General features: G+C 40.5%; 1 protein-coding gene across 1 annotated transcript; it reads left to right on the top strand.

The window, feature by feature from the left end:
* The first annotated feature begins 984 nt into the window (after positions 1-984).
* CWF19L1 (CWF19 like cell cycle control factor 1) lies at positions 985-26,436 on the top strand. Its single transcript, XM_007470336.1, has 14 exons — positions 985-1,071; positions 3,872-3,956; positions 5,187-5,265; positions 5,878-5,979; positions 7,392-7,606; positions 9,528-9,646; positions 12,598-12,682; positions 14,307-14,447; positions 15,353-15,467; positions 16,226-16,305; positions 20,609-20,818; positions 22,501-22,620; positions 23,069-23,166; positions 26,007-26,436. The coding sequence occupies exons 1-14, from the start codon at positions 1,049-1,051 to the stop codon at positions 26,149-26,151; spliced, it is 1,617 nt and encodes a 538-aa protein (XP_007470398.1). The 5' UTR covers positions 985-1,048; the 3' UTR covers positions 26,152-26,436.
* The last annotated feature ends 911 nt before the right edge of the window (positions 26,437-27,347 follow it).

Below are 27,347 nucleotides of genomic sequence, written 5' to 3'. Positions count from 1 at the left end.
AGTTGCAAAGATAACACTGAATTCCATATACCTCAGTTTAGAAAAAATATAACACAGAATTCTATGGATGAGTTTTCATATCTTAACTGAGGTTTCCTCTTCCTGAAATTATCACCTGCCCATGCTTGATAAACTTCTACTCTTCTTCAAGATTCCATCTTGACCTCCACTGCTGGGCTGGGCTGTATTACCCCCAGAGCAGAAAAAATATCAATGTGACAGCAGTACAGAGGCCTCAATATTTTGAGGCAGTTAACTTGATTTTTCCCAAAAAAGCATTGTAGAAGTTGTGAAGAAAATCAGAACTTTGTTGTTCTTCCTTAAACTTATTTTAAGTTTTAGTTAATTTTGAATTGTTTGGCTGCATTTGGTGAGTCTCCCATGCCCCTCAGTTGTCAGGAACTCTTCCATTTCCCTTAAACACTGTTGTCTCCAACCAATAAGGCCTGAATTCTCAAAAAAACTCAATGTCATGAAAAACAAAAGGTAGGTGGGCCATTGTAGATTAAAAGAGACTAGAGGGACTTCCCTGGTTGTGCAGTGATTAAGACTCCGTGCTTCCACTTGCAGGGGCCGCGGGTTCCATACCTGGTAGGGGAACTAAGATCCCAGGTGTCCTTGGTGTGGCCAAAAAAATAAAAAATAAAATCGTATATTCAAATTTCCCATGTACTCTTTTTTTTTTTTTTTTAATATTTATTTATTTGGTCTGTCTTGCCCACGAGAGTTACATCATTAGGTTGGGGACAACACCGTGCAGAGAGCTTTCTAGCAATTCAATAATTTCAACTGCCCCCAAATAAAAAATTACAATCGGAATGTTTTTCGTCCTTTGTCCCTTCTTCTCCACGCTCCTGGTTTCTTGATTCCTGCTCGAGGCAAAACAACCTGAGAGAGGCATCTGTCCCTCGGCGCTCTCCGTAGGTAACTGAGATTTCATTGGCTGGGAGTTCTGACGTCTTCTCGTGGTGCGGCCGCCTTTTCCGGAGGAGCGTGGGTTCGTTTCCCGTACTTTCGGTGGTCGTCCCAATCCAGGCTATAAGGGCAGATGGCTGAGAAACCGCTGCGCCTGTGAGTGACCCTGAGTCTGAAGCGCGCGACCACGCGTGCGCGCGTGTGTGTGTGAGAGAGAGAGAGTGACCCTGAGTCTGAAGCATGTGTGTGTGTGTGACCCTGAGCCTGAACCGCGCGCGCGCTGGAGGGGGTATTCTAAAGACAGAAAGGCGTGGGCGGAAGCCCGGCGGCTGCTGGTGAGCTTCGATCGCGTCTTTGCCTGGCCACTGCTTCTTTCCCTGGCCGTTTTCGCTTCTGAAGAGGGGGACTCTTGGCGACACTCGCTGAGAGAGGAGGAAGCTCCTAGCGTCAGGCCTCCTTCATGTTAGGCCGTCTTGGTCTCTGACATCATTTCCCCTTCGTTTCTCCTCGCAGTATATTTACTAGCCAAAAATTGTCGGCATGGGGCCCATTGATGGGCTCTGGGCAGTGGTCGACAGGAGAGAGAGACAGGGCCTTTGCCCTGGCCCGCTTTTTGAGGGGATGGTGAAGAGAGGACTTCCATTCATTCAACAGTATTGATTGAACAATTGCAGTGCGCCGGGCACTGTGTTAGGCGTTGCACAGGTGGAGTTCCTGCCCTAATGGATCTTACAGTTTAGGGAAACGTATATTAATCAAAGAATTCAGATAAATGTTGAATTACCGTCCTGATAAATGTCGGGAGAGAAAGGTTCACGGTTCTGGGAGGGTGTATAGGGTATTTGGATTAATGTGAGGAATCAAGGTAGTGAGGATTGAGCCTTGATTAATAGTTTTGTCTTTATCCTAAAAAAGTCACTGGATCACTGGAATGTTTAAGAACGCCTTGGCATGATCAAATTTTCATTTTGGAAAGCGATTCTGGTTGCAATGTGAAGAAAAAATTATAGCCAAAGTAGAAAACAGCTAGGATTAGATAGCGTAAAAGCAGAGAAGTGCGGGGATTCAAGGTTTATTAAGGAGAGGACATCAACAGGGTTTGGAGGTGGTTTGGTTATGAGTGAGAAAGTGTCAGCATTGTCCCGGTCCTAGATTTCTTTCTTCAGTGGGATAGGAAACACTGGAAGAGGGCCCAGATGAGGAGATGATGAACTTTGAGGTGTCTTATGATGTACAGACTGGACAATGGCTCTCCCCAAAACAGAGATAATTCCATGTGACAACTGCTATGAGAGAGGAAGTGCAGGATCCTGTGGGAGCGCCAGGATTTGGTGACTGATAGGGGCTGGAGAGCTTCCTAGAAGAGGTGGTGCTCAGAAGATAAGTGAAAGTGGTAATAATTTATTACAGAGATTACTCTGAAAAGCTATATGGGTTTCTGAAGTTTTGAGAAGAGGAATTTCTGAGTGGTCAGGAAGGCTTTAGAGATGTGATAGGCCTTGAAGGATGGGAAAATTTTAGACTCAAGATGGGTAGTGTGGGACTGTTAGGAGAAATAACTACCCCAAGGGAATGGCAGAGACAGAGTGATCAGATCTACAGTAGGGAAGGTTTCTGTTATGGAAACTTGGAGAAAGCATTGAGAAGAGAGTTCAGGGACTCGTGGAAAGCTGTGGTTCCTCAGGCAGTGGAGTTGTCTTAATGTTTTTGAGGAAAGAACATTAAACTGCTGGCTTTACGTAGGGTGGACAGGAAGAAGGGAGAGTATTAGAGGAAATGTAAGTATATTCTCTACGTTGTATCCAATACCAGATTCACCGTATTTCTCTCTGATTCTGCCTCTGCATAAACTACAGGACTCTCAGTTGCTCAGCCTTGTAATTATCCTCCATTCCTACTTCTCCACTCCAATTTGTGTTCAAGTCTTCAGAATTCTAAATTTCCCTTCTGTTTCTCTCCTCCCCATCTTCATTTGACATTGCCCTCTTTGCTGGTATTTTTGCTTGTAGTCACTTGTTCCTCCAGACCATCTTTCACTCTGTTACTAAAATGATCTTTCGAAAACAGATATGATTGTTTCACTACTCACATTTTCACTACCTTTAAAATGTTCAGTGGTATGGACAGTAAAGCACACCAGAAAGACATACTGACAAAACAAGAACTATAATATTTCAAGATGAGTTAAAAGACATTAAGAAAATGATATGAGAAGTGGAAAAACCATGTAAATCAAAAGTATAAAAACTCAGAAACGAGATTATAGAACAAGTTACCTCACAACTTAGGGTCAGTCTGCCTTACAAACCTCAGGTCTTGTCAGTTTCTATCTCCCTACCCCCATAACACTTTACACATACCTCCTATTATTGCCCTTGTTCATATAAATGTATAACTATCAGCGTATCTCCCCTTCCCTGATTGTGTACTCTTTGAGGCTTGAACTGAGTCTCCCTCTTCTTTATACTCCTAATGTGTCCTTAGCATAGTACTTGGCATACTGCACTTAGCAAGCATGTTGTAGATGTTCTGAGTGTGTTTGTTGAATGGATGAATGAAGCCCTGTGCTAAGATAGTGGTAGTGGAAACGAAAAGGGCAGGATGACTTTGAAAGATATTTGTAAAAAGGAATTGAGGAGATGATGACTGGATGGGGGATTTTTGAGTCTTGGTAACCAAGTTGGCAGTAGACTCAGCCACAAAACTTGGCAAGTGAGAATAAGCTGATTAAATTTTGGAGGAAATGATAAGCTAAATCTTATATGGTGAAGTTATTGGTGAGACCTTTAGGTGGAGCTGCCCAGTGGTCATTAATAGTTCACATGCAGTGAACCTCTCAGGTAACCTCAGAGACTGGATCACATATCTCCCTATTCCAGGAAGACTAGTGTATACCAAACCTGGCAGGCTTATTTGTGTGTCCTGCATTGCCTTAACATTTGTGTCTTGTTTGCAGCTTGGCATGTGGAGATGTTGAAGGAAAGTTTGATGTTTTATTCAATAGAGTTCGAACAATTCAGAAGAAAAGTGGAAACTTTGATGTAAGATGTTTCTTTTTACTGCATTTAATTTGACTGTTGTAATCAAACATAGTAAAATAAAGTTTGGGCTCCTTTATACATTTCTTAGTTGAACACATACTCTCCTTTTTTGTTAGACTGAGTTCCTTTTTTTTTTTTTTTAATGTATACAAATTTATTTATTTATTTTTGGCTACATTGGGTCTTCCTTGCTGCACACAGGCTTCTTCTAGTTGCGGTGAGCAGGGGCTACTCTTTTCTGTGGTGCACGGGCTTCTCATTGCTGTGGCCTCTGTTGTTGCGGAGCATGGGCTCTAGGTGCAAGGGCTTCAGTAGTTGTGGCACGTGGGCTCAGTAGTTGTGGCTTGCGGGCTCTAGAGCACGGGCTCAGTAGTTATGGTGCATGGGCTTAGTTGCTCTGCAGCATGTGGGATCTTCCTGGACCAGGGCTCGAACCCGTGTCCCCTGCATTGGCAGGCAGATTCTTAACCACTGCTCCACCAGGGAAGTCCAAATTCCTTTTCTGAGCATGGGAATTTAGTAGCTGAAAAGTGGTGTGGGAAGGGAGATGTGTTTACTGTAGACCCTTCTATAGTTTTTTGAATTTGAATTTTGTTACTTTATTACTGTACGCAAAACTGAAAACAGACTAGCAGAACCTCCCTAAGTGATTCTGACCCTGGGATTGGGAAGCACAGATCTATTTCTGAGTATATGGTATGAGTGAAGTCAGATAGCATATGTGCAAATGCTTCACAGTCTAAAGAGCCCTATGTAATTGTTATGTGTTGTTGCCAGCTAGACTGTAAATTTTTAGAGTACAGAAGAGTATTCTAGATATGGGGATAATTTGTTCATTGGGTTAAAGGTTGAGTTAGACAACAAGCAGGAAATGTGTCCTTTATGCCCTGTATCTCTCAGGGTATCTAATATTGTTTTGTATTTTGCGGAAGGATTTTTTAAGGTTGATTTCTCCATTTTTCCCTGACCCTCTTGTCTCTTTCCCCAGCTTGTATTTGACATCCAGGGAGCCAAAATTTAGGAATTTATAGAATCAGTAACTACTACAATTGTTGTAGAAGAATTATGTTTAGAAATTCTGTAAATTGATTAAGGAAATTCTGTAAATCGATTAAGGAAAAAACTGAGATCATTAAATAGGATAATTAGCTCAATAACGTTATTAATTAATTATGTACTATTTGATATTATTAAAAAATCTCATATATCTGTTTAAAAAACTCATTTTAGCTGCTGTTGTGTGTAGGAAATTTCTTTGGCTCCACTCCAGATGCTGAATGGGAGGAATATAAAACTGGCATCAAGAAAGGTACAGAACTTATTTTTAACATATGATTTCTAATAAAGTTTCGAGGCTACATGGTTCTTGCCTAGTTGTTTTTCACACGTTAGTGATTGAAGAGTTTGCCTTTGAGTTCTGTATTGACCTGGGAAGAATGCCTATATATCTAAATGTTCACATTTTGAATTTGGTTGGATTTAGTTCCAGAAAAAGAATTCTCTTCTCAGTAGGAAGGAATTGAATAATGCAACCATATGTGTTCTTTTTTTCCCCCAGTTTCAGTGTTTTTTATTAAGCTCTTTGGGGTCTGTGTTTTCCTAACTGTACATTGACCATCCTCTCTAAGATGTTACTTCATCAGCCTAGTGATACCATTTAATAGTCAAGCCACAAGGCTGGTTGTAGGATATCCTATGTGGTGACCATGTTCCATGTATAGGATTGCAGACTCTTTTTGGCCGTGCCATGTGGCTTGTGGGATCTTAGTTCCCGGACCAGGGATCAAACCCGTGCCAGGGAATTCCCTAGGATTGCAGACTCTTTACTTTTGCTACGAGTGTTTTTCCTATGGGGATACAGTTCTCAGGTTCCAAAGCAGATCTGGTAACTAGCTGGTGTCATGTCTGTTTCTCTCACTAGCTCCTATTCAGACATACGTGCTGGGTGCCAATAACCAGGAAACAGTAAAATATTTCCAAGATGTTGATGGGTGTGAATTAGCTGAAAACATTACTTATCTGGGTAAGTTGATATCTTGTGTATTTGTAATGAACATAATGTGTCCCAGGAATTAGCCTCCCAGGAAATTTGTGGCTGGATTCATCTGCCATGACTGCCTGAGAGAATGGGGATCAGGGTTTTTTTTGGTAAAGTCAGTGTCTATACCTTTAAGACTATGTCATTTTTCCTATGTTGTCTCCCACCTCTCCGCAATCTCCTTGTACTTTCACAACACAATATATACTCTTTCAGCCAACTAGAGGAATAAAATATTTGACTACAGTGTTTGAAGTACTTTGGGTATAAATTGTGTTAAAAAAATTCTGTGTATGTGGTCTCACCATATAACATTGCTAGATGTATACAGCTTATTTTTTAATTGGACTCCTAATTTGCTATAGCTCTAGGTTTCACTGAGGTTTTGAAAAACTCAAGTTTTTAGTGCTGATCCTTGAGTTTTTCATTGCCTTTGTCCTTTTTCTGATTCCAGGTCCACTCTTCAATTCCGGGTTAAAATTGTTCCTCCACAACCCCCTGAAACTCTTAGTGGTTCTTTCAGTGTCTGGCTGTTGTAAAAAGCACTGTCAAATTTTGCTTTTCTTCTCCACCTGCTCCCCTCCCCCTACCACTACTGCTTCTTGGATCATTCAACTCATTTTTTTCTAAAATGGCTCAACTGGTCTTCACATTTCCTCTCTCATTTCTTTAGAAAGCTTCTACATTTCCTTTGCTATAAATGCTCTTTTTATAGTTTTTTTATTAGTATGTGTGTTCCTTTTTTACTTTATTATTCTTTGTTAGTCAATATGTGTGTTCCTTTATTAGTTAGTATGTGTGTTCCTTTATGAGTTAGTATGTGGAAAGAGCCATTTGAGAAGAGACTCAGTAGATGAAAGGGAAGTGAAAATTGATGGAACAAGGTTCTGGCGGCAACAGGAAGGAAACGGAATCAAGGGCACAAGCTATGAATAAATTTAGAAGATGGCAGAGTCTCTTAATTTTTCCCAAGTAATTGCTTTTTCCAAATGTTTTCCTTCATTTGGAAGCTTCTGCCTTCATGAAGAGTACATTTATTCTAGACTATAGCTTACTCACAGCTGCAGTTATTTTTTTTTCTTCTCAGTGCCTCTCCCTATATCCAGGTGTCTAGATTTCTTTTAGTCCCTTTGGAGTCTCTAGAAGGCAGAAAGCCTTTTTCTTAATCAGTGCTTCCTAGGTTTTTTCATTTGCAAGGCACCTGGGGCAATCAGACTGTGGGCTCCAGCAGCCTTCACATAAGGACTGCTCTTACTTACTGAACAGGAACACTGTTGTAGCCATCCAACATTGAGACCTCGGAGCTGGAAGTGGGGCATGGGGAAAGAGATTCATCATCAGAGTGACATTTCATTCAGTAGTTTGACTAAAACTTGTCCATTTTTCTTTGAACCCAGGTCGTAAAGGTGTCTTCACTGGAAGCTCGGGGCTGCAGATTGTGTACCTCAGTGGGACAGAGTCCTTAAATGAACCTGTCCCAGGTTACAGTTTTAGTCCCAAGGATGTGTTTTCCCTGAGAACAATGCTGTGGTCAACATCACAGTTTAAGGGTGTTGATATCTTGCTCACATCCCCGTGGCCCAAGTATGTGGGGAACTTTGGGAATTCTTCTGTGAGTAGTGTTTGTTCAGTTGGAATTTCTAAAAGCAAATTGCAGTGGCTTAATTTGAGCTTTTTTGCTCTTTATGTGACTATTTCAGCTCTTAGTTCCTTTCAGTAGAAATCTTTTGTGAATTTTTCGGGTTACTTAAAGCCTTATTGGCTGACCAAAGCAAAAGTTGATCTTAACGAAAGCACGATTCACTGAAGAGAGAATGCTGAAGTCTTACTTATAAATGAATTTTTTAAAAAAATTATATTCTCTGCTTCAAGTACCCTTTCTCAAGCTTCTTCTTAAGTTTTGAGGGGTCACTAATTTTCAGTGAAAAGATTTATAGCTAGTGGCAGCTCTAAAGTTTTATTTATTTGGTTTATTTGGCTATCAACATATTTTAAAAGGTGGAAGGAATCATCATGGGATTGAGGATAGTGATCTAAAGTTGGGAAACAATATATTGAAAACTTAGTTCTTTTCTAATGGGAAAGCTTTAATGTTGGAATGTATTGGAGCGTGCCATGGCGTTCGATCTAAATATTTTTGTAGGAAGAGGATGTACACCAGGTTGGTGAGTGACAGCTCTCATGGGGAGCTACCTTGGTGGAAATCAGCCTAAGGAAGACCTTGAAAGGTTGTATGTGAGCGCAGAAAGCATCAGCTGAACTTCAGTGAAGGAAAATGTAAGAATGCATTTAGGGACAAATATCAACTCCTAGATGTAGAGTTATCAGAGATGATCCAGAAAAGGGCCTTGTAGACCACTCTGCCAACTTTAACATAATGTGTCCATGACTAAAAAGGCCAACAAAATACCAGGCATTGTCAGGATTTTGAAGGGAGAAGGGACAACACTTTCTTCCCCTTCCACAAACCTATGGTTATTCTGCCACTAGTATACAAGAGGCAGTGCTGGTTGCAGCGTAGAGAAGATACAGCAGAACTAGGGAAGATCCAGAGAAAGACTACTAAAGTGATGATGGGAGAAAGACACGTGATACTCTATAAGGAATAATGAACAGCAGTGCTAAAAAAGTTTACAATTTTTGATTAAAGTAGATTTTGATGAAAGTTTATAAGTAATCATACAAGGTATTTATAGGGGAGAAAACAGTATATCTCACTAGTCCCTAAGGTACTGTAACTAACCTCAAGGCCAGTTCCCTGCCCTTCAGCAGACACCTGAAGGAGGCAAGCATAAGACAAAAGGAAGGTTTTGCTTTACTTAGTGGAAAATTAACTCTGGTAATTTCTTTATTTCCAGTTAATACCTTCTCTTAGAATGAAGTTCATAAATAATGTTATGGATGAGAGAGCACATAATTTATTGTTAATGGAAGCTCTGGGAACAAACCTAACTTTTGACAGACTTTGTATTACAAACTGTGACAAGGGCATGGTTGTGCCCTTCCACAAGCCACACCTTCCTTGACTGAAGCAAAATAAAGGATTGTATGCTTATGTGATGAAGTCCTTGAATGTTCTATGGCAAATATTCTATGGATCCTAGGGGCCCTGAAAGCTAGCTTTTAATTTTGATCTTCTGCAATGACTATGACTGTCTGCATTGTCAGAGCTAGAGGAGCACAATGAAGCAAATTATAGACGTACTACTGTCTGTGGGCTCCAGAGAGAGTACTTACTTTCCGAAAAAAGATTATAATAAACCTTGTTTTGGGTATTAGTATGGAGGAGTTACCTTCTCCCTTAACCTCTGGCTTCCAACAACTGTTCCTATTTCTGCATTTGTAATAGCCCAGTTCCCCTTATGTGTTGAGATGTCTCTGATTGCCATAAGTATGGAATTCATGACGCAAATCCTGCTGCCCACAATGTAGCCACATAAATATTCCAAAGACATTTCAAAGTGTCTTGTTATATCTCTGCATTTCATGATAACTCCTAGGTCTGTTATGATGACTAAGTTTCTATTTACTAGGGAGAAGTGGATACCAAAAAATGTGGCTCTGCTTTGATCTCCAGTCTTGCCACAGGCTTGAAACCAAGATATCATTTTGCTGCATTGGAAAAGACTTATTATGAGAGGCTTCCATATCGGTGAGTAGCATTTCATTCTTTTTGTTTTTTTGAAGAATTTGCCTGGATTTTCTGTGTAAACTTCACATGTTCATTTCAGCCATATAATATCTTGGTTTCTTTTAGTTACTCAGGCATGAAATGAGTGACTCTCAAATCATTCCAATTCTCTGAGTTTGGTTTCCTAATTTGAAATACAAGGGATTGGATGATACTGTATCATCCAGTGTATCATTTAAAGCCCCTTAGAGGTTTGAGGGTCTGACATAACAATGCTGTTTAATTATCATAGCTTGATGTACAGTAAGTCCTGTTTTGATCAGGTTAAACGGTTACTCCTTGTATAGTCCCCGTTGCGGAGCACAGGCTCCAGATGCACAGGCTCAGCGGCCATGGCTCATGGGCCCAGCCGCTCCGCGGCATGTGGGATCTTCCCAGCCAGACCGGGGCACGAACCCGTGTCCCCTGCATCAGCAGGCGGACTCTCAACCACTACGCCACCAGGGAAGCCCCCTTGTATAGTCTTAAACTCAGAATAATCACCTAAGAAGTATTTCAATTTAGGAATCAAGAACTTGTATCAGTTTTTTTTCTCTCTCTCTTTTTTCAGTATAGCTTGGAGATGGAGTTTTTAAAGGATAAAACCAGTGTTTTATAAGTAATAGAGCTAAGTAAAGTTAACTCTGAAAGATCTTCACTTTAAAGGCATGGGTAATCCCCAAAATGATTTTAAAAACCTTTTTTTTTAATATACAAAAGCAATATATGTGTTGTTGAAAGTTCAAAAAATATAGGTGAACAAAAAGAATATAACCTGCCCTTTCCCTGTAATCCCACAGCCTAAGATATAACCATAGACACTACGGATTTTTCTCTTATATCTCCATATATGCATTCCAGAAAAACCTCTTGTTCTCTGAAAGCATGCACTAAAAACAGAAAGGTTATAGGAATAAGCCACTCAAAACTTTTAAGGATCCAGGGCTTCCCTGGTGGCGCAGTGGTTGAGGATCTGCCTGCTGATGTGGGGGACACAGGTTCGAGCCCTGGTCTGGGAAGATCCCACATGCCGCGGAGCAACTGGGCCTGTGAGCCACAACTACTGAGCCTGCGCATCTGGAGCCTGGGCTCCGTAACAAGAGAGGCCGCGACAGTGAGAGGCCCGCGCACCGCGATGAAGAGTGGCCCCCACTCACCGCGACTAGAGAAAGCCCTCGCGCAGAAACGAAGACCCAACACAGCCAAAAATAAATAAATAAATTAATTAATTAATTTAAAAAAAACAGAAAAAAAATTAAAAAAAAAAAACTTTTAAGGATCCAAATATACATTTCTCTGAAGAACATAAACCAGTGGCCAATAGGCACATGAAAAGATGCTCACGCATCATTAGCCATTAGGGTAATCCAACTCAAAACCAATGAGATACCACTTCTCACCCCACTAGGATGGCTATATCAAAAAGACAAATAATAAGTGCTGATGAGGATGTGGAGCAGTTGAAGCCCTCATATGTTGCTGGTGGGAATGTAAAATGGTACAACTGCTTTGCAAAAATATTTGGCATTTGCCTACCATATGACCCAGCAATTCCATTCCTATTCCAAGTGAAATGTAAACATAGGTTCACAAAAAACTTGTACACAAATGATCATAACAGCATTATTCATAATCACCATAATGAGGAAATGACCTAAATATCCATCACCTGATGAATGGGTAAATAAACTGTGGTATATCCGTATGATGGAATGTTATTCGGTAAGTAAAAGGAATGGAGTACTGATAAAAGCTACATGTGTGAACCTTGAAAAGATTATTCTAAATAAAAGAAGCCAGACACAAAATACCACATATTACATGATTCCGTTTATCTGTAGTGTCCAGAATAGGCAAATCCATAGAGATAAAAAGTAGATTAGCGGTTGCCAGGGGCTAGTTGGAGGGAAATGGGGAGTGACTGTTCATAGATACAGGGTTTCCTTTTTTAAGATGATAAAAATGTTCTAGAATTAGATAGTGGTAGTGGCTTAGTATATGTCAGTATGCTAAAAACTGGTGAATTGTATGGTATTTGAATTAGATCTTAATAAAGCTGTTAAAAAAAAACAACAAAAAACCCTGTACAACTTTTTTTTTTAATAACTTTATTGGAGTATAATTGCTTTACAATGGTGTGTTAGTTTCTGCTTTATAACAAAGTGAATCAGTTATACATATACATATGTTCCCATATCTCTTCCCCGTACAACTTTTTAACCAGAGCTGTAACAAAAACCTGTAACTATCATAATAAAAATACTGGCATTTTTTTTCTAGGGAACATAGACACTCATGTATTTTTATATTTTTCCTAGGAGAATGAAATCATGCTATGTATTACCATTTGAAGCATTTTTTTCCACTTAAAACTCATTTCTCTTTGTTTTTCATTATTATAGTTTTTTATTACACAAAAGAAGAGAGAATAGTATAATGATCTCTCCTGAACCCATAACCTACTTCAGCAATTATCAACATTTTGCCAATTTTCTGACTCTTTTAAAGCCAAATTTAGAGTTTTTTGTGCTTTTCAAATACGTGATCTCATTTTTTTCCTAACAGCAGTCCCGGGAAGTAGGGGTGATTATTCTACTGGATGGACAGGTAACATCTGAGATGTTACTGGTGGTGATGTAGTGATAGACTTAGGACCTGTGCTTTTTTCATGGCCCCATGGAGTCTACATATTTCATAATTGCAAATCAAAAGTAAAGTTTGTTGGTGGGAATTCCCTGGTAGTCCAGTGGTTAGGAGTCAGCGCTTTCACTGCTGGGTTCAATCCATGGTCAGGGAACTAAGATCCCGCAAGCTCGAGGTGCCAGGCAAAAAAAGTGTTTTTTTTAATATATTTAACCTGGGGGGGCAAGCAAAAAAAAAAAAAAAAAAGGTAAAGTTTGTTGGTAACCTATTATCTTTCCAATATATTATAGAAACCACATCATTCTGCAGGAAAATGCACAGCACGCCACCAGGTTCATAGCTCTGGCAAATGTTGGAAATCCAGAAAAGAAAAAGGTAAATTTTGAGTGTTTGGTGTTTGGTTAATATTCATTGTCTGCCTGATAAATGTTCCTCTTGCCCAGTTTAGCATTCAGATCTTCCCTTCTCCCCAACTGCAATGTCCCAGTACTTCAGTGACTTTACTCTTTATAATAATATGGTAATGAAAGGTCAGGTTTCCTTGGGTCCTTTGTAGGAGATTTTAGAGAAGGGTTTGGGAAAATAGGCCCAGTGGAACAAAGGCAAAATTTCAAATGAATGATGTGTTTCTTCCCACATCCATGTGGTCGTCTCTCTGGGTATTTTTCATGAGTTTGACCTCAGATGGTACTCTTGTTTTGCTTCTTTTAGCAACTTCATTTAGCAGAAATAATAAAATCTTCCCAAGGATTTACCTAAGCCTTCGTTGGCTTTGGGAATCTTAGTGATACCTGGAATCTGTCTTTATACTGGAAAACAGTGCAGGTGAATGAAAGAGGGTATACCAGAAAAGTATATTGTTCTTCTCACTTCCCTGAGAGCATTTCTGATTCTGTAGGGCCAAAAGCAGGATATTGTGGATTGGAATAGCTAAAGATCAGAACAGTCAGTCACGTGGGAAAATATATAAATTATCTGAAGATTATCCTACTATCATATGTCATAAACTGTGCATGCAAAAGACAAACAAATATTTTGTTTTTTCCATAGTATCTTAAACTTTTAGGCCCAATGCGTTCTTAGCAAGTTTAGATGTGTAATTTTTTTAACTTCCTTCCCTCCCTCCCTTCCTTCCTTCCTTCCTTTTTTTAAACTGCCCTTTCAAGACTGAGCATCACTCACAGTATTTTTAGTCTATTGCTTTACTTTCAGGGACATGTTAGCCTTAACCCTAAGCAATGCATACTTCACTCAAAGAATATGCACATTTTAAAATTTGGAAAGTATTAGTAAATTCATTTCAAAATTTTGTTCCAGTTTACACCCCTACCAGCAGTGTATGAGTCTGTTTTCTCAATGGGTAGTGTCTAATTTTTATTAACATTTTTTGCCATTCTGATAGAAGAAGGTTGTGTATCATTGTTAATTAGTTGTATTTCCCTGATCAGTAGTGAGGTTAAGCATCTATTCGTATCTCACGTAGTTTTCAGTATCTGTGCCATTAGTCCATGGTTTTAGATATTTATGTGAGTATTTATTTCTTTGCTACTAATCCCTAAGAAAATCTATCAGCATATACAGCAGAAATTGTATAAAATCAGAGGGAAACACTAAGTTGTCCAATTTAGTTTTCATTAGAAAAAAAGAAGGGCAGTGCAGTGACTATGGACAAAGTGCACAAAGATAAAGGACCCAGAGACAGAAGCAGTTTGTCTTCAAGGGTTATGGAGCAAGTCCCTCTGGGCCTTGCAGTGATAGTTGTTTTGTAGAGGGGCTGGGCTTTGATTAGTTGCTTGTTACTTCATCAGCCCTTGGTTTGCCCCTGCAGAGATCACTGAAATGGCATTGCTGTGGATTCTCTGAACCACAGATGGGCTGGTTGCTGCTCTTTAATCTTACTCAGTTTCTGAAGCTTTATGTGAAATTTTATAATAAAATAGGTTGATTACATTTGCATAAACAGTATTTCCCTTAATATTATGTTGTTCTTCTCCCAAAGTATCTTTATGCATTCAGTATTGTTCCTATGAAACTAATGGATGTAGCAGAACTGGTAAAACAGCCTCCAGATGTCACTGAAAACCCTTACAGAAAGTTTGTGAAGCAAGCATCCATAGGAAAGCAAATTCCTGCCCCTGAGGTATGTTCTGACTGAGAGGTGGCATTTTCTGGGCAGGATTGCCCATTACAGGTATCCTTTTCCTGGTTATAGTTTAATTCATAAGGCAAGTTTAATCCCTCGAATCTAAATCTTTTTTTTTCCTTTGGGAAATCATGCTGGTGATTAGAAAGCCTTAGTAGATTTCCAGTAAGCTCAATGTGTTTTTTGTTTTGTTTTTGTTTGTTTTTTTAATTATAGTTTGGGGTTAACAGTTTCATATTTTTAGTCTTCCGTTGTCTAAACTTGGTTCATATGTTGGGGTTACACATGTAAAATCTTTCCTTGTCTAAAGTTAATTCTCTGATCTTAACTCTTCAGGCAAGGATCCAACTGCTTGGTAGCAATGTAATTTGTGATCTTATAATGAGTGGTATAGGTGAATAAGATTTACTCTGAAGAAATTTCTTAATAGCAGACTTTTCTGAAATTCGTTTTCCCTTCACTAAAGCAAGGAATGTCAAGTTTCCTTACTAGTATGCATTGTCTACTTTCTCAGACTTTTTTTCTTATCTTTTTAATTAAAACTCAGAATTGTTTGATCTGTGAAATTGTAAGACTGCACCACGGCCCTACTGAGAGAGAAAGGGAAAGGAATGTGGGTGGGTTCATGCTAGTCTGTTTTAGGCAAGAATTGCTGTATAACTTGCATTTTAATTCACCTTTCCAAAGGGATAAATTTGGTGGTAGCTTGGATAAGTGTTGAGAGGTATGACTGAGAGTCCAGGCATCAGGATTGGGAAAATATTTTTCTTCTCTAGAATAGGCAGAAAGGACAGGGAGGAAAGACATGACATGGCAGGAACATTCCCTTGTATGTGGATGGTTGGCTACTTGTCTAAAGGTTAGTTTAATAACATTTACTCTTCTACCTTTGGCTGCTCCAGGAAGATTCAGCCTGTCAGTTTTTCTTTGATTTAAATGAAAAGCCGGGAAGGAAGCGTTCATCTATAGGCAGAGATAGCAAGTCTTCTCCTCACCCAAAGCAGCCTCGCAAACTTCGTAAGTACCTTGGTTCCAGAGGTCTCTTATGTGAGCAAAAACTGTTATTTTGGGTCTTGTTTGGGAAGCAGCATTGCTAAGAGAGCCTCTTCTGGCAGAAGAAGATTGTATATTGAGTCATTAGGACCAATAAGAAAAATAAAAGAATGCAAAGGTGGCCTGACTTTGAGGCTGTCTGAGGCTATTCCTGTCAGAACTATGGAAAAAGCTCCTTTCTGTCATGTCTGTAAATGTAAGGTTAAGAGCCTACAAAACCAGTGTGGGTTTATAAAATAATAGAATAATCAAACTGGTAGAAAAGACTTAGAGCTATTACATTGAGATCCTCTTTCTCCACCCCCTTGTTTCAAAGATGAAGAGGCTGACTTCGGGAGGGTACACGTACTCCCAGGGTCATGTGGATAGCTGGTGGCATGCCTAGAACTAGAATTGGGGCTCCAGACACCCAGTTGAGTGTTCTCTCATTGCAGTTAGTTGCCAGTTACATGCTACTTTAATCAATATATGGTTATCACATGGATCACCTACCTGTGGATTGGTAACAAATTCAGAACTTTGAATAGAGGTTTAGTTTCATTGATAATGGTGATGGGGGCAGGGGTCATAGTGGGAGCACAGCAGACACAGTCCGTTGTGGCAGTACCATGTACATATCAGTGTTTGCAGGATACAAAAATCAGACAAGGCTGAATTGTGTAGGGTGGTTATGTGCTGGAGTGCTTGGACCATGGTAACATTTGTCTTTCTTCCACGTGAAGCTCAGCCTCCAGGACCCTGCTGGTTTTGCCTTGCCAGCCCTGAAGTGGAAAAGCATTTGGTGGTCAGCATTGGCACACATGTGAGTTACTTCCATGAACCTTTTACAGAGGAGACACCTGTTTGTTTTCTGTTAACTTCATTGAGTCATAATTTACATATAAAATTTACCTACTTTAAGTGTGCAATTCAGTGATTTTTAGTTAACTCACTGATTGTACAGCCATCACATAATAGTTTTAGAACATGTTCATCACTCCAATAAGATTCCTCATGCCCATTTACAGTTAGTCTCCATACCCACCCACAGCCCCAGGCAACCACTAGTCTTTTTTTTGTGTGTGGTACGCGGGCCTCTCACTGTTGTGGCCTCTCCCGTTGCGGAGCACAGGCTCCGGATGCACAGGCTCAGCGGCCATGGCTCACGGGCCCAGCCGCTCCGCAGCATGTGGGATCTTCCCGGACCAGGGCACGAACCCGTGTCCCCTGCATTGGCAGGCAGACTCTCAACCACTGCGCCACCAGGGAAGCCCTATGTTTAACTTTTTAAGATACTGCCAAACTATTTTTCAAAATGGCTATACCATCTTGTTTTCCCTCCAGCAATGTATGAGGGTTCCTGTTTTTCCACATCCTTTGCCAACATTTGTTATTTTCTATCTTTTTGACTAGAGCAACTATAGCAATTCTCCTGTGGTTTAGTAGAGCCAGTTTCACAAGATTGCTCCTTCTCTCCCTCCTCTCTGACAAATAGGTATGGCTCTCCTAGGGTGATGTTTTATGTAATTCTTGAACTTCATATGTTTTTATTTCATACTACTTGGGGGTGATGAGTTGCTTTTTTGAATTACTATTTAAAACAAGGATTTTCTTTTCTTTTTTTAATTAATTAATTTATTTTTGGCTGTGTTGGGTCTTTGTTGCTGCGCACGGGCTTTCTCTAGTTGAGGTGAGCAGGGGCTACTCTTCGTTGCGGTACGTGGGCTTCTCATTGCGGTGGCTTCTCTTGTTGCGGAGCACGGGCTCTAGGCGCGCAGGCTCAGTAGTTGTGGCTCACGGGCTCTAGAGCACAGGCTCAGTAGTTGTGGCACACGGGCTTAGTTGTTCCATGGCATGTGGGATCTTCCCGGACCAGGGCTCGAACCCGTGTCCATTGCATTGGCAGCCGGATTCTTAACCACTGTGCCACCAGGGAAGTACAAAGACAAGGATTTTCTTTGTCCCAAAAAGGGAGTCTTCTGTTGCCTTTACACTCATATTTGGCTAAAAATGTTGATATTCTTTTTTATATCTTCAGATTTAAAAACTTGAGTTTATTAATTTATATTTGTGATAATTGTGCAATGTTGGGAACTGATTTACACTGATTATATAAAAGACTAAAGTGGTAAATACTCAGTTTTGCCTAGTAGTAGAGGATATAGCTTCTTAATGATGGGAATACCCACATCCACATTCCTGGTATGGGTATCTGGGAACCCAAGATAATAATTACAAGATTGCTTGGTAAGCACTGAATCAGACTATGAGAACTGGATGATTTTGAGAAGGATTTTATTCAGGCTGTGGAAAGTTCTGATGAACTATGTGTGTCTCACAGTAAAGTCATCCTATTTCAGATTTCCCCAGATACTTTTCCTTGGGCAGGGCTTGATTAGGTATTAAATAATATTAGTTTTTGACCCTCATTCCTCTGGGATTCATATAGACCATTATTCTTTTTCATTCATTTAGAATGAAAGAAGCTTAATTTTCAGGGTTACATTTGCACCCTAGTCACCCATGACTAGAATTGGCTATTTCCCAAGGCTCCTGAGGAAAATATTTACAAATCATCTCTTAGTGTGTGATGCTTCTGTGGACAGATACTTTCATCCATTTTTCATTTATTTATTCTAATTTTGTTTCCTGGGGATGACCTTTTCCTCAGCTTATCCTGACAGTGAGGGCCCTTTTCTGTGGCCTCCTATAGACTGACTAGAATCTGTGTCATCTTACACTCTAAGTCACATCCCTCTCCTGCCATTATTGTTTGACTGAAGAGTCCCAGTCATTTAAATTTAATTTTTATGTCTTGCTTATTGGCACACTCCTGTCTCTAGGGGGAGCATGAATGGGGTCAAGGCCTGTGACACAGCTGGGCCATAGAGCCTGTGGATGAACTCTTCAGTGGGAAGAGAAGCAAACTTGAAAAACTCTTCTTTTTATAGGAATATCTTTTTGGATTAACTCTCTTGGATCTTAGTTTCCTCCTTGGATTAGCGTATGCTATCCTTCTCTCCCATATGGTATGGTATGGGAGAAGGCTTCCGACTGCCTTCTGTTTAGGAAACGTCAGTAGGTTCAGAATGCCATGCAGGGCACAAGAGATTTGGAATGGGTGACTTAGCTCCGTGCTGCTCTGGGCCTCCAGGAGAGATGGCCTTTCCTTTCCATTTATTGTACCTTTCTATTGCCTAGGGTATCTGGCTTAGGGTATGAGCCTAGGGGATAATCAGGAAACCTGTTTGCTTCTCATCTTGACCTAAAGCTAGAGGGGCAAAAACTATCTCAGATTTTGATTGTGGCCCAACCCAGCACCCCAAGTAGGAGGTCACATGATGATTTTAGCCTAGAGCCTAGCTAGTAATCAAGTTTACACTTACCTGCACTGTCCTTTGTTGTTAGAAACCTTTTGGGAACCTCTGGTGACCTGTGGGTGTCTGGCACAGGGCTTGGAGTCCCCTCTGTAGCCACTCCTGTTGATCTCCTTTCATTACTTTTTTCCCCTGGCTTTTTCTCTGTCTTTGCCATGCCTTCCTCAAGGAATATACATAGAAGTATGCTAATGGCCCATGGCTATAAATTGGTAAAAGCAGGTGTGGGCTGCTAAGAGTCCAGAATAACTATTGAAAAATCCATGCATTTGTCTATGGGAGAAATATTCATTCAGGTCCTACTTATACATTTGAGATAAAATTAGAGATAATTCAAGTATAGAACAGATTACAAGTTGAGAGTTTGAAAAGAAGGGAAGAGATCGGCCAAGTGTGAAACTATTCACAAGAACTAGAAGGTACTGCCTTGGGGGGTGCTATTTAGTCTAGACTAGAAACTTCAGTAGCTTCAGTGCACATCACAGTATAAAAACTGCTGTTTATGGCAGTGACCCACTGACATAAAGGAAAGGCTAGAAAACTCAGGCATCTAGAGTAACCTTTTAAAACAAACACAATCAAAATGGTTATTAAAAATTTTTTTTTAATGTTTTAGCACATATGAGGTTTTGATGAACTTTAGTCATCTGGAATATTAACTCCATAGATGTGTTCAGTCCTCTGTGCCGAGGAGATCAAGGATGATCATGCTTTAGTTTGTTTCTGATACTTATCCTGTCATTCTCTTGGGCTTTCTCAGTGTAGATGAAAAATAAATGACTCCTTCCTTCAGCCTTAACTTTGAACCCACCACACTAAAAGTATACTTTGGATTGTTTTTCTAAAGCTCCATTACCTTCATTTGCCTGCGTTGATATTCACTGGCCCTTTCTCTACTCACTCAGTGTCTTCCCTTCAAAGAATGTCTGAGTGGTAGAGCAGTCTTGCGTGTTTAGGTTTTGACAGAAATATTTTTAGTTGCTGTTTAGCTGCCGGCAGCCATTGTTGGGAACTACAGTTTTTTGGATGTACCTGAGTTTGAGGTTTCTTCTTCTTCCTTCCCTGTTAGGTTATGTTTGCTTTCATTTTGCAGAGGTTAGTCAGCAGCTTAAGGCTGTAGGGACACTGGATGCTAATCACGTCATCTTCGCCTTTTTCGTGAGCCTAAGAGGTATATTTAGGGGTGAGGTTGGGTGTCACTGTAAGGAAAGTGGTTCATTTGAAGTCAGAAGTGGTATCTTTCTTTGGCTGGGGGTGATAATAAACTGAAAAATTGCTTTCAAGTTCGGAGCCTGGGAGGAAAAACCAACCGTTTGTTCCAGTCTCCTTCAGCTCTGGTGTGTTTGTAGCCAAAAGCCGGTCTGCGTGCTGCTCATTGGCTCCCAGTTCATTTGATAGTTGCATAGAAATCTGTTGCATCTGGGAACTCCCTGGCGGTCCAGTGGTTAGTACTCCACACTTTCACTGGCAAGGGTGCGAGTTCAATCCCTGGTCAGGGAACTAAGATCCCACTAGCCATGCAGCCAGAAAAAAAGAAATTTGTTGCATCTAATCTTATTCTTCAGCAGGTGCTTGACAACATTGTTGTTGTAACCTCTAAAATTAGATTTTTTTTAAGAGGAGAATTTCTACTGAGAGCCTCTTGAGCACTTTTCCCACACCCTTGGGCTCACGCTCTGTAGAGGCTTTTCTCCCTGAAGAATCACACATGCAGTATTGACGTCTCACTTCTGTGTGCTTCCTCTTCAGTGCTACCTTGCCCTGGCCAAAGGAGGCTTATCTGATGACCATGTCCTCATCCTGCCCATTGGACACTACCAGTCAGTGGCGGAACTTTCAGCAGAGGTGGTGGAAGAGGTTGAGCAGTATAAGGCTACACTGAGGCGCTTCTTTAAGAGTCAAGGCAAACGATGTATTCTATTTGAGAGAAATTATAAGAGCCATCACCTCCAGCTACAGGTAGGTGGTCTCTGCCCAAGAACTTGGAAGGGCTGTATGGGGACCTGGATATTGATAAATATTTAAATAATGTTAATTTTTTTGAAGTATAGTTGATTTACAATATTGTGTTAGTTTCAGGCATATGGCAAAGTGATTCAGTTTTACATATATATATATATTTTTTTAAGATTATTTTCCATTATAGGTTACTACAAGATATTGAATATAATTCCCTGTGCTACATAGTAAATCCTTGTTGGTTTTCTATTTTATGTATAGTAGTTTGTATCTGTTAATTTCATACTCCTAATTTATCCTTCCTCCCCTCCCTTTCCCCTTTGGTAACCATAAGTTTGTTTTCTATGTCTGGAGTCTGTTTTAATTTATCCTTCCTCCCCTCCCTTTCCCCTTTGGTAACCATAAGTTTGTTTTCTATGTCTGTGAGTCTGTTTCTGTTTAGTATATAGAGTCATTTGTGTTTTTTTTTTTTCACATTCCACATATCAGTGATGTCATATAATATTTGTCTTTCTTTGTCTGACTTCACTAAGTGTGATATTCTCTAGGTTCATCTGTCTGTGTTGTTGTAAATGGCAATAGTTCATTATTTTTTTATAGCTGAGTAATATTCCATTGTGTATATATATACATATATATATATATATATAAAACATATCTTCTTAAGCCAATCGTCTGTTGATGGGCACTTGGGTTGTTGTGTAAATTGGTGCAGCTGCTATGGAAAACAGAATGGAGGTTCCTCAAAAAACTAAAAATAGAGCTATCTATGATCCAGCACTCCCTCTGCTGGACACATAACCAGTAAAGATGAAAACTCTAATTTGAAAAGATACATGTGCGCCAGTGTTCATAGCAGCACTATTTGCAATAGCCAAGACATGGATACAACCCAAGTGCCCATCAACAAATAATGTTAATTTTAATACTTAATTTTAATTAATATTTAAGTATTTGATTCTAATATAAGGTTAAGTATTTAAATAGTTGATTTCATATTTAAAATCTTTAATATGAATTTTCATATTAATATTTAAATAATATTCATTTAAAAGGTTAAAGAGTTTCTGGTGATAAGTCCAGAGATTTTACAGGGATTCACAGGAAGTGCATGGCAGTACAAGTGAATAGCACAGATAGTAAGTGCCTTGTTGAGAAAAGGAATGGGTAGTCGAGGAAGGTTCCAAGAAAGGTATGGGCCTTGATAGATAGAGTTTGGAAGAGAGTGGGTATTTTGTGTGAAGCTCAGCATGAGTGGCAGCTCAGAAGTAGGAAATGGTGTCAGATCCTGCCTGGGGCTAGCAGCTCAGAAATTCAGAGACTGTTATGGATAATTTGATTGTCGTTGTGGTGGTTTTCTTTCTGGCACATTTGTTAAGTTTTCAAATGGGCCTGACTCTGCCACATATATTATATAGGAGCTGGCAAAGGTTTAATGACAAAGAGATCTCTTTCTAGCCTTTCCCACATCAGAGATGGGCTCCCACATGTGGCAGGCAAGCTCATAAGTTTAAGTCCTTACAGACAGGCTGACATAGACCTGTCTGGCCTGAGGAGAATCTCTGCTGAGGGGTGTTTCTCCACCCCTGTGATGGATTTGCTACGTCTCAGCGACTGTGCAGGAGGCATGAGCTCTCTGAGACCTGCATGAAGAATTTCTCCTGCTTCTCCCCCCACCCCAGGTCATTCCTGTGCCCCTCAGCCGCTGCGCTACTGATGACATTAAAGATGCCTTCATTACTCAGGCCCAGGAGCAACAAATAGAGCTGTTGGAAATCCCAGAGCACTCAGACATCAAGCAGGTAAAACAGGAGGGGAAGGTCATATTCCAGGAGAAGTAAAGACCTGGTTTCTGACATGTTGAGCCTGAGGTACTCAAAGGTGTTTAAAAAATGTTAAATGGGCAGGTGACAGCTTGGTACTGGAGCATGGGGTATTGGTTAGACTAGAGATGAAGATGGTATTACATCAATGCCTTAATGCTTTCCTGGGAAGAGCAAGAAATTAGAAATTTCCTAAGGCAGGAACTTAGGAAGGTAGGTACTACTGGGAGGATCTTTGTAATATCTGCCAGTTTGGCTTTTTAAACTCTAGTTCCACTAAGTGGCTTGGGATTTATATCTGCTCACATCCTTTTTCTTGTGCTTCTAAGCTGAATTCTTTGCCAAATTAAAGCTTTAAAGAGATGGGCTGGGGTTTTTGACTTTTAAAGCACTATTGCATGTCCTCATATGACTCTGTTTACTTTAGATTGCACAGCCAGGAGCAGCATATTTTTATGTTGAACTTGATACAGGAGAGAAACTTTTCCACAGAATTAAAAAGAATTTTCCTTTGCAGTTTGGAAGGTTTGTACATTTTTCTTATTTTAAATGTATTTTCACTAGACCTACTCTGAACGAAGTAGTGGGCTGCATGGCCAGTTGAGTAAAAAGCCAAACAAGGAACAGTCCTTGCCCCAAGGAACCAATAGTCTTAGGGCAAGTCAGATGTTTACATATATGACAGTAATGCAATGCAGAATATGAAAAGTGCTGTAACAAAGTTTTGAGGAACAGTGTACTTTAGAAATTCAGAAAAGGGAGAGCCCATTTCTACGTGGTGGAAGGCGTCATGAAAGGGCTGAAGTTGAGCCTGAGAGAGATATTTAGAGGGTAAACTTTGGCATGTGGGCATTCTAGCCCAAGGGAGGAAAATGCTATTATTAATTGAACGTGTGCTCTGTGCCAGACACTGTGCCAAGAACTTTCCATGCATTGCCTCATTTAATCTTCCGAACCCTGTAAGGTAAGTACTGTCATCCCAATTTACCAGTATGAAGAATGAGGCTCTGGAGGAGTGCCAATAGAACTTTCATGATGATGGACATGTTTTATAAAAGTACACTGTCCTGTATAGTAATCACCAGCAACATTACTAGTGACTACTGAGCACTTGAAATGTGGCTAATATGGCTGAGGAACTCAATTTTTAATTTAATTTAATTAGGATTAAATTTAAATATGTCAGGCTAGTGGCTTCTATAGTGGACAGCATGGCTCTAGAGTGGTTAGGTAGCTTGTCCATGGTCACACAGTGACCTGGCCTGCTGGACCCCAAAGATGTGAGGTCTTAACTTACTACCCTGTAGTGTCCTAAAGGTCTGGATGAGGCTTCATTTTTGCTCCTCATATCATGGAGAACATGACTGCAGAACTATACAGGGAGTGGTATAAATTAGGTAGAGAATGAAGACAGGAATTTGCTGGCAAGAAGAGAGAGTATGGAGGGGAGTTGAAAATGTGCGGAACAGGTTATCTGATGCTGGTGTCTGTGATTTGCAGTGGCTTTTCCCCTAGTTAGAACTGAGCTTTGAGTCAATCTTGAACCCTTTTTGGAGCAATTTGGAAAGCCTCCAAGAGATTGCCACCATTGGATAAGTCCAGTAAACGTAGTTGTCTTCATTTTCAGAAAGATAATAAATGAGAAGAAATGGGTTAGGAGCTTCAAACATCTGACATTATCTTTGTGTTATTGATTCAGCAACAGACTCAGGTGTGGACACTGATGACACAGGCACATTAGCTCACAAAGGATAGAGTCTCTGAATGATTTTGTGCTCTTGGAAGTTGGTTGTATTTTCAACATTGAGTATTTTTCACAATAGTAACTTACAGTTACATAGCATTTTACAGTTAACGAAATACTTGAAAAGACATATTTTTTTTCCTGCTGCACAAGAAGGGCGGTTATGTCTTCATTTTACAGATGAAGAGGTAGACTGATGGTCTGCCCAGAGAACTAGAACTTGAGCTTAGGCCCTTTGACTTTTAGAAGACTCATGTGATTTGTTTTCAGCCTTTCTATTTACTGTAGCTTCAAAGTGGAAAATGAACCATACAAATGTACAAATAGAGTTCTTTTCTTTTTTTTGACAAGAAAGGATTTATTGGTGGGCACAAGTAAGGAGGGGATGGTGCCAAGGCTCTCGTGAGTGCAGGGCCCACCATGTGTCCAGGGGCCACGATTAGGGATGTATTTGACCCCACAGCCATCCAGGATGAGCTGCTTTTCTGCCACTGTGTTTTCAGATTCATTTAAACTTAGTTAAAGCCCCACTTCTTGGAGACGTGGATCTTCTGGCAGCCAGGGAACTTGAACTTCGCCCTGTGGAGGGCCTCAATCACATGTTCCTTGTTCTGCAGGAACAGTTGTGGATAGACATTATGACTTGGCCAATGTGGACCCTGGCCACTGTGCCCTGGGGCTTTCCCAAGGCCCCGTGCGTACCTGTCTGGAGCCTAGATCGGGGACAGCATGCCAGTCATGAATGTCCACTGGAAAGGGCTGTCTCCAGGGTCCCTTAGGGCAACCCATAGAGGCAACAGGCTGCATACCCTACTAAGAAGGCTGCTGTTTGCAGTCATTGCACACTGGGGCCCCATGGGGAAAAGAGCACAGTCAGCTTAATTGGCTGCAAAGGAGTTATTTCTAATATATCAAAATAAGTAAAAGTATAAAGCAGTGGCATTTAGAAGGTAGCTTGTGTATGTGGTGGTTTTGTTGACATTGAGCCTGTGCTGTTGTGCCTATGTAGGCCTGAGTGCACTAGAAAGAGAGGCAGAAAGTCAGAGTGGGGTATGAGACTAGGTGCCTGACTTTTCACCTCAGCACACTAATGGCCCGAGATGACAGAACTAGAGTTTAAGGCAGGATGTAATTACAGCTAGTTTGGTGCTTTGATTATGTTGTCTCCATACATCAGAAAACCCTTATTTTGCATTTCATAGGCAAGGAAATCAAGGCACAGTGATGAAGTAATCTGTTCAAGTCACAGATAGCAAGTGGCAGAGCTAGGAATGGAATCCAGTCCCTGATATTTCTGATATCAGGGGCTGCCCTCTTTCTACTGTGCCATGTTGCTTCTCTAGGTACCAGTAATGTAGTTCCAAGTTGTTCAGAGAAGTAAATGGAATTTGAGGGGCTAGAAGAGCTAAGACCTGAACTGGTCACTTATAACAGGCATGACTTTGATAGATAGAATGGCACAGATGGCTCTCAGGGCAGAGAAAATGGTATGAGCAAAGTCAGATAAATTTGCATACCTTCTTTGGGTGATGCTGAGTGGGGCTCTCTGGTTGGAGAGGAATCGAAGGAAGAGTGGGTTTTGGACTGATACTGTCCGTTTTGACTTCTGCTTTTTCTGCAGGGAGGTCCTGGCTAGTGAAGCTATCCTTAATATTCCTGACAAGTCTGACTGGAGGCAGTGTCAGATCAGCAAGGAAGAGGAGGAGACCCTGGCTCGTCGCTTCCGGAAAGACTTTGAGCCCTTTGACTTCACTCTGGATGACTGAGCAAAGGGAAAAGCACTTTATGAACTTCACAGGATGTAATGGCAGCCTGTTTTTGAGAAACAACAGTCTCCCATGGGGACTGTTTCCCTGCCTCTTTTTTGTGTATTCCCATGGAACCTGCCTGCAGCAAGAGGCCTAAGATTGAATATTTTTTAGAAAAAGTCACATTCTAGGATGAAGACCTTATGTTAAAAGCATGTCTGTCATCAAACTCCAAGTACAGCTTGTGTTTATCAACATTTTCAGAAATATTTAAACTATCATATAAAATCCAAATGCTTTTTCATGGTTGGGAAGTGTCTTGTGTTCATGTTACCTATAACCATTGAAATGAGGTAGTGTGTGTGTCTAGTAGGAGGGGCCAGGGCTTTAGGCCCAGGTGTTATCCCAGGATCTCACAGGTGGCTTCTCACTGAACAACCCAGGATGGAGAAGGCCTTTGCCATTTTTCTCTTATAGCAGTCATCTTACTGATATAGAAGAGCTCATTCAGTCCTTCAGCAAATACTTAACTCCTATGTGCCAGGCATTTTTCAGGCTCCAGGAGTATAGCCATGTCCCAACATGATCCCTGTTGTCCAGAATTTACAGTCTAATTGGGAAGAGGAGGGGCAGATTTTTAAAAAGAAGACGAGTTCTCCTTTAGATACTGAGTTTTAGTTGCTGTTTGATAGTTACAAATTCATGGAGATCTGGTTTGGTGATAGGGTTTTGGGGCTCATCAGGGTATAGGCCATAGGTGAAATTATGAGAATGGATGGAAGTAGGGTGAATATAGTCCTAAGCTGAAGATGACTACCTGAGAAATGTCAGTATTTAAGGAGTGCTCGGAAATAGAGTGATCCAATAAGTATATGGAGAAAGAGCAGAGAGAGAGAGAGAGAGAGAGAGAGAGAGAGAGAGTGATCACAGGAGAATGCCAGATCTTGGAAGCCAAAAGAAAAATAATTGCTCCTTTATACTGGGCATTTATGGCCCAGACACTGTTTTACTTAATCCTCACAAAATATCTATGAGGTAGGTATTATTACCTCCATTTTTTACATGAAGAAAGCAAACTTGAAGATTACGGAGCCTGAAGTTAACCTGCCAGGATTTTTTTTTAATTCAGAAAAACCTCAAAAAGTGAACTATGGGAAACAACCCAGTTCCTGCGAAGATGGCCGCTTCAGGGTCTTCAGGTCCTCAGCATCCCT

This window comes from Lipotes vexillifer, unplaced genomic scaffold (genome assembly GCF_000442215.2).
Source record: "Lipotes vexillifer unplaced genomic scaffold, Lipotes_vexillifer_v1.1 scaffold916, whole genome shotgun sequence".
NCBI classification, from domain to species: domain Eukaryota; kingdom Metazoa; phylum Chordata; class Mammalia; order Artiodactyla; family Lipotidae; genus Lipotes; species Lipotes vexillifer.
Note: the sequence above shows the minus strand (reverse complement) of the source record. Positions and strands in the feature narration are given on the sequence as shown.

Coding starts and splice junctions, on each gene's coding strand:
- CWF19L1 (XM_007470336.1), top strand. CDS start 1,049: ATGGCTGAGAAACCGCTGCGCCT. Junction 12,683..14,306: donor GAAATCCAGAAAAGAAAAAG/GTAAATTTTGAG, acceptor CTTCTCCCAAAG/TATCTTTATGCATTCAGTAT. Junction 15,468..16,225: donor AAAGCAGCCTCGCAAACTTC/GTAAGTACCTTG, acceptor TTCCACGTGAAG/CTCAGCCTCCAGGACCCTGC.